Source organism: Trichosurus vulpecula, chromosome 9 (genome assembly GCF_011100635.1).
Source record: "Trichosurus vulpecula isolate mTriVul1 chromosome 9, mTriVul1.pri, whole genome shotgun sequence".
Lineage (NCBI taxonomy): Eukaryota > Metazoa > Chordata > Mammalia > Diprotodontia > Phalangeridae > Trichosurus > Trichosurus vulpecula.
The window spans coordinates 114061154-114076279 of NC_050581.1; the positions used below are offsets into that span (position 1 = coordinate 114061154).

Genomic DNA, 15126 nt, shown 5'->3' on the forward strand with positions numbered 1-15126 from the left:
GTGACCCAGATCCTCTCTCTTCCTGTCTCCAGCCAGCTAGGGCTTGAAGACTTTCCTGTGGAGAGCCGATGGCAAGGAATCTACCAGCAGTTCCGGGAGTTCGTTCACTCCAACTGTCCAGAGGATGCTCAAGAGGCTTTCTTGGGCTTTCATGTCCAGACAGCCAAGGAGCTCCGGAAATCCCAGGAGTATCTCTTCTGTGACAGGTAAGGGTGGAGGTAGGCCACCCCGAAGTTGAGGACAGAGGACCACAGGTCAGCTCCCAAGGGAAGCTTCCCCTTCCTAATCTCACTTGTGTACACACAGATAGATGGATGGGTGGGAAGGGTGCATCTCTCACCCAGTCACCCTCATTCCACATTATTTACCGAGGCCTTCCGAGTGCCCAGTCCTGTGCTGGGCTCTGAGAAGGAGTAGGAAAAGGAGATGTCCCTAGTCCTAGGGGGGAAGACAAGGCCAGGGAGTGGGGACCCCTCTCCTTAGAATGATGAATTCCATGAGATGTTTTGGTGTCTTCTGGGACCCAGAAGTAACCCGGATGAAGTCTCAGCAAAGATCAAGGACATACTTGCAGAACTGCCAACACACCAGGAACCAGAGTCACTCCAACTCTACCTACAGAAAGTAATGGGGGCTGGTGGGGGAGGGAGGGAGATTGTGCCTCTGGCAGCCCCCAGGCAGCTGCCCTGGGGAAGGTGAATAATAACCTCACACGTGGGCCTTGGTTTATGCCTTTCAAAGCAGTCTGATATTGTAGAAAGAGCTCTAGACTTAGAGCCAAGGGTATGGTGGGTTCACATTTGTCCTTTGCTTTTTATTAGCATTGTGACCACAGGAGGGCCATATAACATTTCTGAGCCTCAGTTTCCTCATCTGTAAAGTGGAGATAATACCTGTTGTAAAGAATGGGTGGTAGCAGCAGAAGAGATAATGCATGAAAAACATTTTGGAAACCTTAAAGTTCTATACAAAATGTGAGTGTCTTTATTATTATTAATGCTCAGCTCGGTCCTCACTATGAGGGGGGCTGAGCAGAGGTTATCACTCCCATTTTATATATGAGAAAGTTGAGGCTCAGAATGGAGATAAGACTAAAGGATCAGGCCCTAAGCTCAAGGCCACCTACTTCCTGCCTACTTCCTGAGACTTCAGCTGCTTGGAGACAATCTGGGGGAACTTTTGCCTTTGGCCCTCAGAGCTTTCACCTTTTTTTTTTTTTTTTTTTTTTACTATCTTTTAAACCTTCCTTGATTTTTGAACTCCCAATTTCCTCTTCCTGCTCTCAGGCCAGTATGAATGAATGAATGAATGAATGAATGGTTATCCATCCATCTATCCATCCATCCACCCACCCACCCCTCCTGCATTCTCTACTCTTGGCCCTCTATAAATGACTGAAAATTTTCATTCATGCATGCCTTCATCCTTCCCTTCCTGTTCTTGCTCCAGGAGAGAAAGCGAGCACCTTGGGATTGGGGGGCAGGGAGTAAGGACAGATGGTGGCCTTCCTTTTCCCCATTCTTTCTGCTCTTTCCATCAGGACATTGTGGTGTGGCCTCATTAGTAAGAAGAGGGAAGGGAGATGGAAGAAATGGTGTTTGCTAGCCTCGGAGATTTCTTGTAGAGTGGTTGAGTGATTGATCACTCTATGTGGATTGATTGGGAGCTGGTGACAGGTAGACGCGTAGATACAGGCAGGGAAGAGACTCAGGGCAGCATGGCCTTCAGAGTTTTGTTCTGGGTCTGTTTATTCCCTTGGTTTGACGGTGGCAGTGTTGGGAAGAGGTTCAGGGAGAATCTGTCACACTAACCTTAAGAATCAAACCTTTCCCTAGAGAAGAGTGACCTGGGGCTCTTAGCACCTGGATCCTGGGCCAGCTTGGCTCTCTGAGCTTAGAGAGCTGCTGCTACATCTAATCCGCAACTCTCTGCCACTGTAACTGGGCAGTCTGTCTCCCTCTTCCCCTTCTCCCTTCTGTCTTCTTACACCCACTACCATAGGACATAGGAGCCCTAGGTTTTATTGATAAGGGAGATTGGTCTCAAAGGTCTCACATTCTAGTTTTGTGACCTTGGACAAATCCCTTGACCTCATAGTATCCTGGGAAGTTCTGTAGGGAAAAAAAAAATAATTCATCCAAATGTCAGAAGGAAAATCCAGACTCAGAGTCCATTCTCATGAAAGAAGACTATTCTAGGCACCATCACCTAAATGTCACACAGTGGTTTTATAGCAGAGCTGAGACTAAACTCAGGATACCCATTGTATGTTTTAAGTTCCTTCTGAATTCTGACTTTATGTTCTATATTCCAAGGTCCTTTTAACTCTGACATCCTGTGTCCTAAGGTCCCACCTGTCCTTCACATTCTATGTTCTATTTTACAAGATCCATTCTAATTTTGATGTTCAAAGTTCTAGGGTCCCTTCTAGTCCTGACATTCCATGTTCTGTGATCTTAGGTCCCTTCCCAGTTCTGACATCGTAGGGTTCCAGAGTTCCTTCCAGCCCAAACATTCTATATCCAATGTCCTAAGGGCTCTCTCAGTCTTGATATTCTTCATTCTTGGGTCATCCTAGCTCTTGTATTATGTACAATAGGGGTTCTTAACCTGGAGTCCACATGAATACATTTCAGGGGGTTCCCTTTGGAAAAAAATTATCTGTATTTTCACTAATGTCTAATTGAAATTTTGCTTTGCCTTCAGTTATTTAAAAGCATTATTCTGTGAAGGGGCCCACCAGACTGCCACAGGAGGTCCATGACATAAAAAAGGTTAAGAACTCCTGGTGTAGGAGATGGGTATCTGTTTCCTTGTTCTACTACTTTCTTTATAAAGAACAAATGGGGACACTCAAAAGTGCCCAGCCTTGTTCATAGGGCACCTAGGAATGGCCTAAAGGTCTGATGACCTATATCAAGTGGGACAGGCCATGAGTGATAAAGGGTAGCTTTGAGATTATGTGATTCTCTGAGGGAGTGTAGAACTATCCCTTTCCTGTGCAGGCCCTGAAATCTTCTGTGCACCCTCTGGGGAAGCTGCTGAGGCTGCTGACACTGGCCTTCCAGGCCACCTACTCTGGCATCGGGGCCAACAAACACCTGCTGGTCCTGGCACAGGAGGAGGTGAAACATCACGCCAAGGAGATCTGGGCTTTCTATCAGTAAGTTGGTGGCGGTTTCTCAGATGACTTCTAGATACCTTCCAACTCTAGATTTTATGTCTCTTGATATTCTAAGGAGAGAGTGTGGAAAAACTGCTCCTTTCTTATTCAATTGTAGGGGGCTGTTGGGAGTAGCCTTGGAGAAACAGGGCCAGATTCAGGAGGAGAGTGAAGACACCAATAAGAGGTAACCTGCATCCCCCACTTCATCTTGGTGTTTCTGAGTTGGCTTCCCCAGGTTTGACTTGCTGAAGATGGGACCCAACTCTGCTCTCTGGTCCCCAGGGATTAGGTTTCCTGTATGCAGCTCACTCAGGACCTTGGTTTTCCCTCTCAGAGAAGTATAGTGGAAGAGACAAAAGGTTGAGTGTCCCAAGACCTATGTCCGAATCTCAGTTCTTCTACCTATGGGAGCCTTTGGTTTCCTCCACTATAAGACAAAGGGGTTGGACTAGTCTCGAGGCTGGCAAACTACTGCTGAGTGCCTGGCTTTTTTTTTTTTTTTTTCAATGTAAATACTGGCCAGGTGTGGTGGCTGGATTTGACCCAAAGGCTGTATTTTGTGGACTCCTGGACTGATTGGTCTCTAAATTCTTTCCAGCTCTAAATCCTGTGATCCTAATCTCACATTCTGGACCTTACCTCCAGGGGAGAGTTCTTTGGGATAGGCTACAAGGAGGAAGAGAGGGCTACACTCAGTCTTGGTGGGGCAGAGAAGGTTGGGTACCATTCCCTCAAGCCACTGTGGATTTCAATCTAGACTTCATTGAGGGCTCGTCACATTTAGGATGAGTGTTCGTGTCTCTGCTCCAAGTTTGTCCATGTGTTTTACCTTTTGTACCATTCCTGAATTCTCACCTGCCAACACTTTACAAATGGAGAACTGAAATCTGGAGAAGAGGGGTGACTTGTGAAAGGTGAAATGAAGAAATTAGATGAGGCCAAAGAGAAATGAGGCATTGACAATAACAAAGGAATATTTAATTAAAATGAAAAAGAATGACAGATCCATGATAGATGCTTTGGTGGCCTGGGTCGTTCAATTCATTCTTGAACCACTTAAAAAACAATAATTAAGCACCCACTGTGTGCAGAGGACTGAGATACAAAGTTAGGTAAGTCTAGTATAGAGGTTGCTAAACTTTTTGGTGTTGGGACCCCATTGTACTCTTAAAAATCATTGAAGCTTCTCCCAAAGAGCTTTTGTTTATGTGGGTTACATCTTACAATTTTTATCACATTAGAAATTAAAACTGACAAAAATTTAAAGTACATATTAATTCATTAAAATAATAATCAAAAAATATATTTTCTAAAACAAAATATTTAGTGAGAGGAGTGGCACTGTTTTACATATTTTTTACATATTTTAAAAGAGATCTTTAATGTCTGGCTTAATAGAGGACAGCCAGATTATCATATTTACTTCTGTATCCAACCTGTTGTGGTATTGATATCTTGGTTGAAGTATATACACAGATATGTAGCTAGAAAAAAGAGGAAGATTTTAACAGACGATATTCATAAAAATTATCATAAACAAATTATTATGAAAATAGTTGTGACCCCCCTGAAAGGATCTCAGGGATCCTCAGACCTCACTCTGAGAACCCACTGGTCTAATAGGAAATTAAAAAATTCAGTTAAACAAACAACAATTAAGTGCCTACTTCATGCAGAGCACATATGACATTTAGGAATCCTTACTCTTGCGGTCCTCACAGTCTTGGATAGACGTATAAGGCATTTGATTCAATTCAATTGAACTCAATTCAATTCCTAGGATCAAGAATTAGAAATCTAGTTCAACCCCTTTATTTTATAAGTGGGCAAACTGAGGCCCATCAGGGGTGAGTGATTTGTGATTTAAACCAGGTCTTCTGATTCCAAACTTATGCTTTTTTTTTTTTTTTAAACCTCAACAAGCATACATTCAGTGCCTATTTTGTGCACAGCCCTGACTCTGGGAGACAGTTTAGGTAACATGTAGCAAGGGGTCAAGATACAAACACAAAGATCAAATGGGATAATGTTTACAAAACACTTTTCAAGCCTCAAAACGCTATCTAAGAGTCGTATTAGTAATAAAAAAATCTTTAATTAGTAATAAAATAATAGCAAGCATTTATATAGTGCTGACTGTGTATCAGGCACCATAAGTACTTTACAAATATCATCTCACTGGAACCTCACTACAACCATGGGATGTAGGTGCTACTGTCATCCCACTTTACGATTCACAAAACTGAGGCAGATGTTGATAAAGTGGTTTGTTCAAAATGATACAACCAATAAGGGTCTGAGGCTGGATTTGAACTCGGGTGTTGCTAACTGCAGGCCGAATGGTTTATAATAATAATAATAGCTAACATTTGCCTAATGCCTACTTTATGCCAAGCACTATGGGAAGTACTTTATAATTATTTTCTCATTTGACCTTCACCACAGCCATGGGAGGTAGATGCTGCTGTTACCTCCATTTTTCGGTTGAGGAATCTGAGGGAGACAGATTGAGCGATTTGTTCAGTGATACAGGTAGTGAGTGTCTGAGGCTGCATTTGAACTCATGTCTTCCTGACTGTGAGCCCGGTGCTCTGTCCACTGAGCCACCTAGGTTTAGAACAAAAGAGATGACAAATACTGACCTTAAAATACTAACCTTAAATACTTATCTAAAGGTCCCTGATTAATACTAGTAATAGTAATAAATAGTTTTGGAACAAAGTATATGACAAGTGTGAACCAGATCCTGAATGTGGTAGGGCAGGGAGGATGAGGATACCGCCAGCAGGGCTGGGGGAAACCTGGGGAGGCCACTGTGTCAGCCCGTTGTGAGTAGGGACTGTTTGACTCTTTGTCCTTGTCAGCTCGGTGTCCAGCGCAGGGTCCTGCATGTAGTAGGTGCTTAATAAATGCTTGTCGATTGATATTGCCGTTGCTGGCCGGTTGATCAGTATGGGGGCAGGGTGGCGTCTTACAGCTTTCCTGCTAAGTCCAAGGCTACCATCCTCGTGCCAAGGGCCCTTCCCTTTCACCCTTTCCTTGAGGTAAAGGGTAGCACATCACAGGCTGAAACACTCAAATAGGGGATCATAGAGTCATAAATCTTGAGCTGGAAAGCTGAGTGCAACCCCTTGTTTTATAGATGATGAAAATAAAGCCCACAGAGGTTAAGTGACTTACTCTAGGTCCCACAGGTAGTAAAATTCTGAGGTGGGATTTGAACCCAGGGCCTTCTGACTCCAGAGACAGTGTACTTTCCATTGTACCCCATGGTTAAGGAATTTCTTGTCCCTTCCTCCCCATCCTGAACCATCTGAATAGGGACATGGAACATGGTAGAGAGAGAGAAACCTTGGGCTCTCCCAAGATCTTAATGAAACCCCCTGTTCCATTAGTGACTGACTCACTCTATGGCTTTAGAATCATAGATTTAGAGCCGGCTGGGGTTTCAGAAACCATCTGATCGCTTCTCTCAGGGCTTAAGTCTCCTCGTCTGGTAAAAGTGGGGAACAAAGATCCCTTTTCTCATTCGCTCTGGTAGTATCAAACTGTTTTGCAAAGTTTAAAATGTGACACATTTATTTCGGAGGTGGTTGAAGTATGAAAGGCTGAGCTCCCTCCCAATAGTTGTTTTATTGAGGGGTTACCTGTGGCCTTGGCCTTACTGGGGCAGCTACATGGCACAGTGGATACAGTGCTGGGTCTGGAGTCAGTCTTTATGAGTAATTTGGCCTCAGATACTTCCTAGCTATGTGATCCTGGGTGAGTCACAAACCCTGTTGGCCTCAGTCTCCCCATGTGTAAAATGAGCTGGAGAAGGAAATGGCAAACCACTCTAGCATCTTTGCCAAGGAAACCCCAAATGTGGTCATAAGGAGTCAGACATGACCGAAAAACAAAAATGTGTAGCCATGGCCTGATTGGCAGGAAGGCTGTACTAAGCATAACCCCCCAGCTAACTCTTCCTTTCTCCCTCTCATAGTCACCCTGAGGCCTACAGGCTGGTTCTGCCAATCATCCTGCCCTGCTTCTATCCAGAGCTCTTCATGCTGTATATGTTGTACCATGAGAAAGAAGACAGCCTCTACAGCCAGGGGATAGCAGACCTGAGCCTGTTCCCAGACACCAAGCTGCTGGAATGCCTGGATGTGCAAAAGTGAGCGGGGTCCCCTTGGTTTGGGCTCCTTTCCTTCCCAGGTCCCAAAGGAACCCTTTGGGTTTGCCCCCCATTCTCCCTCCCTCCTCTAGGGCAGAACCACTCTTTCTCCTCAATGCCCTTTATATATTTTTATTAATTCTTCAGAGAAAGGAGTTGCTTGGAGTGTGGATTAACCATCTACCTCCATTTCTTTTTTTTTTTTTCTATTTTTGTCCTGATCTACCTCTCCCTTCTCCCCTCTTCCAGTGCATTCCCTTTTATCATCCTTCATTTTTTTTAGAGATTATCCTCACACAATCAACTCACACTTGTGCCTCCTGCCTATGCAGACTCCTCCTAACTGCCCTAATAAAGATAAAATTCTTCCTCCATTTCTTGATGCCACTGAAGTTACAAAGGGTAACCACCACTGGCGTAGCAAAAGAGCCACCCCGTCAGATACACCTTGGCCATTGCTTTCAGTGAACGTTTCACAGGGGAAGACTGTCCCGTCAGGGGTCCCATCAGTCTTTTCACAGGGCAGCAATTCAATGAAAAGTACTCCAAATAACCAGATAATATTTAGAACTGGCAGGCTCTTTAGAGGCCATTCAGTTCAACCCTATGATTTTACAGATGAGGAAATCACGTCTAGAGAGGTTAGGTTACCTATAAGGGGAAGGGCAAGGATCTGAACCCAGACTCTCTGACTCCCAACCCAGGGATCTCTTCCTCTGTATAACAGGGCCACTTAGATGTTGGTGACATTTATGGGAGGACTGGCCGGACCCTCCAGTTTTCCTCTCCTGTACAATCCAGCTGTCTTGCACCCTAGAGTATGGGGACACTTGTGGACACTATGCTATTATTGTAGTAATTGTAACTGTCACATTATCCCCAACGGGCATGGATTGTGAATGCATTTTTACCTGTTCTCCTTGTGCCTAGGGCTTTGTCATAGAGCAAGAGGGCAGTGTCAAAGAAAAAAAAATAATATTAATGTAGTCTGCAATTTAGTTTGCCAGAAGCAATTTTATTGAATGTAACATTCTTTATATTCAAACTATTTCTAGCCTGGAGACATGTTCAGACTGGAATAGTTCCCCATGTTCTCCGACATGATGCTTTGCCAGGAGGATTTTCAGTAACATTTACAGGAATCTTGAACAAAGAAAAGATCATAACATGTTAAAATGTAGTTTGGGAGTTAACATTCTAAAATCCAGTCAGTTCCTTCTTGGACTCTTCCTCCTAAGGAATTCCTTCCTTTGATCAAAATCTTAACCTCGAATTCCCAAAGAGAAAACACAGTCCTTAGGTGGGGCAAGGGGCCAATCACTTCAAAGGAGAGGGGGGCCAGCTCAGTGATCTTATCTAGACCAGAGTTATGTTCGGTTATCATTCTTACTGAATTTCAAAGGAAGGTCTCAGCCTTTGTTCTTCCCGTTTGCCTAAAGGGAACAATCTGGAAAGGCTGGAGAAATATTTCTTGAGAAACTAAAAAGGAATTTTTTTTTGTTTTGTTTCATTTAAAAAACGCTTCCTCAACAGTTTGGTACAGACTGATGGGCTTAAGCCAAAGATGTAGGGCTGCAGCTGGTCCAAATCATGGAGAATACATAATCTGGCAGGTCATTCATTGGGTCCCTATCTCACTGGAGCTAGTTCCCCACTGAAATCATCACAGATAAGATAAACATCTAAGCAGTCTTTAAATGCCCCGAGCTGAAGATACAAGGTACTGTAACTGGGTAAGCTCCAGGCTGGGCATCAGGAGACCTGGGTTCAGCTCTTCCACTCATTCGCTGTCCACTTCACCATAATAACCATAACAACAATAATTAGGGTTTACACATTTTAAGGTTTGCAGATTACTTTGCACGTGTTGTCTCATTTAATCCTTACAACAGTCTCGGTTCTATTATTATTCTCATTTTATAGACGAGGAAACTGAGGCAGATATAGATTATCCACAGCTGGCAGGTATCTTCAGGCTGATTTGAACTCAGGTCTATCCTGACTCCAGGTTCAAGGCTCTATCCAATGCGCCACCAGACGCTTTAGTGGGGAGTGGCAAGAGCCAGATAACCTGTGTTTTTAATCCTCTGCTCCTTGCCTTTTGTGTAACTTTGGGGCAGGTTTTGTCTTTGTGCCTTAGTTAGGACGAGGAGCTTATATACAAGATACCTCTGAGGTCCTTTCCAACCCTAAATCCTGTGATCTCAGACTGCTCTCTGGGTCTCAGTTTTGTTATCTGTCCAATGAGGCTGAAGCCTATGTACTACTATTTATATTGTATCAGAAGTAATTTGGGATCAACGATTAAATATAAATGAGGTGGGTATATTGGGAGGGGATCATACGGTACAATGAGGGGTGGTGGTCGAGTAGATGATCTCCAAGAGCCTTCTCAGCTCTAAGGGTACAGGCTTCAAGAATACTTTGTGGCTTATTTTGGCAAAATGCTCAATGATGTAACCAGCCCTCAGGGTCAGGAAATTCGGAGCCCATTTCCTCCTTTGTCCTAAAACCTGTTCCTCTTGTTCCAGGCACCTGTGGCCTCTCAAGGACCTTACACTGACAACCAATCAGGTGAGATGACTGCCTTCCTAGGTAGCTAACGCCCACCCAGCTAACTCCTGGCAGGATGCCTGATTGGTACAAAGGGTAGAGACAGAGTGAGGGGTGAGAAGGTTCTATTGAAGTCATTGGCATAATCAGGGAAGGCTTCCTACAGAGAGCAGGTACTGTGTAGAGGTTAGGATGAGAGTAAGGTTTAAGACTTGAGTAGAGAGGAAGGTAGCAAGAATTTGGGGGTGGTGTAGTTGGACCGTGCAGTGACAACAAAAACATGCTAGGTATGAAAAATAGAATTGTGTGGTCTAGATTAGAAACGTAGCAAGATGTAATGGAATGAGCTCTGGGGCTTAGACTGTCATCCTGACTCAACCACTTATAGCTATGGATCCTTGGGCAAGTTACTACTCTGACTCAGTTTCCTCTGCTTTAAAACTAATGTGTTGGATTGTAGGGAACCTGTGGCCTCTAGGTCCTTTGGGATACCCTTTGACTGAGTCCAAGTTTATAGAACAAATCCTTTTATTAAGGGGGTTTGCTCTGTGAAGTTTGGATTCAGTCAAGGGCAGCACTTGAAAACCTAGAGGGCTACATGTGGCCTCAAGTCCCCAGGTTCCCCACCCCTAGATGAGGTGATCTCCAAGGTCCTTTTTAGCCCTCACATGCTGGGATAAGCTATAATGAGAGAATATGGGCCGTTAGGTGAAGTCTGATCTGCCTGCTCCTGGGGCATAGGATTGATAATGAGTCTTCAATAGCCCAATTATAGGCTGGGGATCAAGGGGTCAATTAGGGTTGGTTGAGGGGCAGGGATTGGAGGGAAATGTTGACGGGCTGAGGATCATCAGGATGGAGGGGTTTGGTTTTTGGGGTGGTCTCGTGGAGGGGCTAAGGAAGGTGGGGGGAAAGACTGGGTAGGGGGTCCCAGTCTGATTTTGGTTCTCGCTGTTGCCTTGCAGAGACACTCCCTAGTTAGGGACAAGTGCTTCCTCTCTGCCACTGAGTGCCTGCAGAAGATCATGTGAGTCACCCTTTCAGGGTCAACCATCCCATATGGGAGCTGGGTGGGTGACCTTCCCCTCCCGCTGGAGGCGGGCACAACGACCCCCTTTCATGCCCTCCCAAGGTCGGAGACCATGTCCTTATCCTATTCCAGGCAGGTAGCAGCCTGCTGCCCTGACCCCATGTATACCAGTGAATACTGTCAGCATTGACCTGAGACCTTAATGCCTCCATCTTGCCATCATTCCTGCAGCTGCTCCCTCCAAGATTTTGCTCCGGTCTTCTATTTTTTCTAAACTTTTATCACATGACTCTGAACTGCTTTTTAAGTGGACGTACAAGACATCAATATCTGGCCCCAGCGGCTCCCAATTCACTCATTCATCAAGGTTCCCTCTCCACCATCCGGAAGACAAACTGCCCACCCGGACTTCAATGCCCTTACGCATACAGCTCCCTCTATGTCAAACGGTTCTATTCGACTCTACCAAGTTACATTCCTATACCAGTATTCCCTGCTGTGCTCTGGGTTTTTGTAGTCTATACTGTTGGGCACATGGGCCATTCTCCAGATGGGATCTCTGCCCCTTCTCTCCAAATCCAACTCAGTCTGTTTCCACCACAAAGTCTTCCTGGATTTACTCTGGCTGGCTCCAGTCGCTCCTGCCTCTTTTTAATGCATTCTGTATTTTTAAATGTATGTTTCCATACTGGTCCATTTGTGACTGATTTCTGACTTACACTGAGTATACCTCAGTGCAAGGATTTAGTATTTCCCATTAGACTCGGGATTTTTTGAGGCGTGGGTCTTCTTTCAGACTGGAGGGATCGTTGAGGGCAGAGACTATCTCCCATCAGACAGGGTGGGGTAGGAGAAATTCACTCCAGGTTGAAGTTTCTCTTTCCCTTTCACTTCTCTTTCTACCCCCACCCTCCAAAAGTCTGGTCGGGCTTAAGGCATAGTTCTCCACGAAGGAAGACTTACAGATGAGATGACCTTAGGATGTCCTGCCCTGCCCTAGGAGACAAAATGAAGTCCAGAGACCTGGTTTCAAATCCTAACTCTGACACTAGCCACATGATCCCAAGTGAACTGATTGCTCTGAGCCTGTTCCTTCATTGATAAGTGGAGGCTGGTGATAGCTGCACTACCTACTTCACAAGTCTGTTGAGAAGATTAGTTTTCCTATTTTTAAAGCCCGGTCTAAATGAGATCTATTCCTACTACCTCTCCCCGACAGCACCACAGTGGATCCCCGGGAGAAGCTGGAGATGCTTGAGAAGACCTATGTGGAGATTGAGGACACGGTTTCCCGGGTCCTGGAGAGGGAATATAAGCTTCCTATGGATGACCTGCTGCCCTTACTCATCTACGTTGTGTCCCGTGCCCAGTAAGCCAACTCTTGCATAGGGGATGGCAGAAGGTTGGTATGGATTGGATATACCGAGGTTCAAGAATGGGTCCCTTTTGTCCTATTCAGCTGGCTTGGGTGGTAGGAGCTCTTTTTAGGACAGGATGGACTACAGGATGGCAATATTGACACCATAAACTACTCCCTTGCACTGTTCCAAAAGTAGGGCTTGAAAGGTTTCTGGGTATGTTTCCTAGGATCCAGCACCTGGGAGCAGAAATCCATCTGATCCGGGATATGATGGACCCCATCCACAGCGGAGGACTGTATGATTTCCTGCTGACAGCCCTGGAGGTGAGGTAGCCAGGAAAGGGAAGAAGGGGCATTGGTTTCTTTCTAGGAACAGATCTAATTTATTAATAGAATCAGATCAGGGCTGGAAGGGACCTCAGAAATAATGTAGCTTCCCCCCTTTTCTCGCCCCGGGCCCCCTCTCCTTTTTAACAGGGTAGAAATAACATGCTGAGATCATAATGCAAGTTGGTAAAAATTCCACTACATGATACTGCCTTCCATATATGTAGAGCAGTCTTTTCTGCTCCCTGGGTCAGTTGGCAGTCAGCTCTAAGACGGTCTCTAGCTGTGGCAGTGGAGCAAATTGAACTATCCACGCAGTGACGCAAACTGCACATAAATAAGTTTCTACTCTCTCCTCCTTTCTCTTTGAGCTGTGGCATGTGTTTATAAGGTAAGGTTAGGGGATCCTTGCTTTGTGGGTAGTCTCCCAATTGATAATTTTTGGAAAGGAAGCTTCTTGCTTAATGAATGTTAGTAATTGAGCCCCTCTCAGTGCATGTCAGAATAGAGGATATGGGTGGGGGGAGGGGAGAGGGCCACAGAGCCAGCTTCCAAGTTAGGAAGACCCAGGTTCTTCTCATTCTACCTCTGACACATGCTGACTGTATGCCCACAGGCAAGTTCTCTGTGCTCCCAGCAACTAAGGCTATAAGTTGGCAGGAAAGGTGCCAGGCTGTGTTGGTAGGAGTTGCCTGCTCAAGGAGGATCTTATGACCAATGAAACCACCGGTTTAGTTCCTATCCCTGTCCTTAACCCCAGAGGTGGGTTGCATACTCCAACATATCTGGCATTCCGTGGCATTGGATGGTCAACCCACTTGGGTGCTGAGGTTTGATGTTTCCTCCTGGTGCCCAACTACTCATTGTTCTCTCTCTCTTCGACCCAGTCCTGTTATGAGCACATACAGAAGGAGGACATGAGGCTGCACCGCTTGGCTGGAGTCCATAATCAGAAGGCTCTTTGGTAGCTCAACCCTGCCAAGGGATCTCTGGCCTGGGCCTGGGTCAGGGTCAGGCTGAAGGCCAAGGAAGGAGAAGCTGGTATTTTTGTCTACACAGGGGAGCGGAGAGCTGATGACGTTTATTAGTCACCTATAATGTGTAGAGCATCACTGTGGCTCCAAGAAGCACGTTTTGGTCTGTTCCTCCCATCCTCAGAGAGGGGGTTCTGCACAGTCTGGACCACCTAAGGCAAATGCTTTGGGTTCCGCCTCAGGGTGCTGCTCCTCGGGAAATGGATCACTCCTTTCTGGCCATCTCACCCTCTCTTTGCGGCTTCCTCTTGCTGGACCACCCGCAGGCTCTAGGGTCTTCTACTGGGCTAGGCTTCCCTGATCCTTGCCTTGGGAAAGATATTATCAATTTAAGGGAGAAATAATATTGCACTTTAGATGTTTTTTAAATTTTTTAAAAAGGAAATTGAACACTTGCTACGTACAAAGCTACTGTGAGATGCCACGGAGAATACTGAAATGTTTGTGCCGCGGTATCTCCCTTCAAGGACCTTACAGGTGGAGACAGCCCTAGAGGACTGGATTCTCTGTGCTCAGAGCCAGGACTGAGCGATGCAGGCAACAGTAACTGTCCTCATGTGTCCCCTGTGCCCTTGCCCCTCCAGCCTTCTGCTTCTTGCCAAGGGAGGGCAGGACTGAAAGCAGGGGCCTCTCACTGTGCTGCACATGACCCTGGCCCTCAGGTAGACCCAGCTGTAATAAGAGGGTGAACATGAGTGACGGAAGGTCTGCGAGCTGGCCCTAAAGTACCAGGTTACAGAGTACAGAGTGCACAAACCAGGCTTTGGGAATAATCCTAAGAATGCTCCCCTCCACCCCCACTCCATTTCCAAGCTGCCAACTGGGTATTTAATGCCAGTACAATCAGCTCCATTTTACAGATGAGGAGACAGAGGCTTTGAGAGGCTGCCATGGAGAGAATCAGAGTGGGGACTTGAACTCAGGTCTCTGCTTCCCATGTGTGGCCCACTCTCATCATCTTTGCTCCACATGAACAAAGATCTCTTTGAGCCAAGGGGCAGTTTTTCCTGGAGTGAAGTGCAGCTGTTTGGTAACACAGGGAGATGGCCAAGTGAGGAGCAGAGCTGATGGAGTCACGTGGGGTGATTCCAGAAGAGAGGGGGGGTCAGAGGGTGAGCTGATGAGCAGGGGAGGGAGCTGCTGCTTACTGCTTAGCTTCATGGATCACCAGTGTTGGCTTTGGTGCTGGCATGGGATGGCTTTGTGGGAGCCCAGGAAGAGGGGGTGTTTCAGGGGCCCCTGGGTTGGAGAGATGCTGGCCTGGCTCTGCAGGGTCACACCAAGAACAGAGGTCAATAAACATCTATTGGAGGAGCTTCTGAAGTTAGCTTCTTTTCTTTTTATCGCATCGGTCCTGCTAGACTGGATCTCAGGGAAGTTGTGGGAATAAGAAATGACTTTTCATTTAAATTATGTTCCTAGTGTCACAGACTCAGAGAGCTAGAAAGGACCTTAGAACTCATCTAGTCCAACCACTTCATTTCACAGATGAAGAAGTTA

The 15126-nt window shown here is 45.8% G+C and overlaps 1 protein-coding gene across 1 annotated transcript in view; it reads left to right on the forward strand.

Annotated features, from left to right (window-relative positions):
• ALS2CL (ALS2 C-terminal like) overlaps nucleotides 1-14938 on the forward strand; it is a 56993-nt gene extending 42055 nt beyond the window's left edge. Inside the window, exons 17-26 of the mRNA XM_036738442.1 lie at nucleotides 33-206; nucleotides 528-624; nucleotides 3006-3163; nucleotides 3282-3350; nucleotides 7149-7322; nucleotides 9854-9896; nucleotides 10841-10902; nucleotides 12125-12274; nucleotides 12493-12589; nucleotides 13480-14938. Of these exons, the coding sequence (XP_036594337.1) occupies nucleotides 33-206; nucleotides 528-624; nucleotides 3006-3163; nucleotides 3282-3350; nucleotides 7149-7322; nucleotides 9854-9896; nucleotides 10841-10902; nucleotides 12125-12274; nucleotides 12493-12589; nucleotides 13480-13560 (1105 nt within the window). The 3' untranslated portion in view covers nucleotides 13561-14938. The remainder of the gene's footprint in view (nucleotides 1-32; nucleotides 207-527; nucleotides 625-3005; nucleotides 3164-3281; nucleotides 3351-7148; nucleotides 7323-9853; nucleotides 9897-10840; nucleotides 10903-12124; nucleotides 12275-12492; nucleotides 12590-13479) is intronic.
• The last annotated feature ends 188 nt before the right edge of the window (nucleotides 14939-15126 follow it).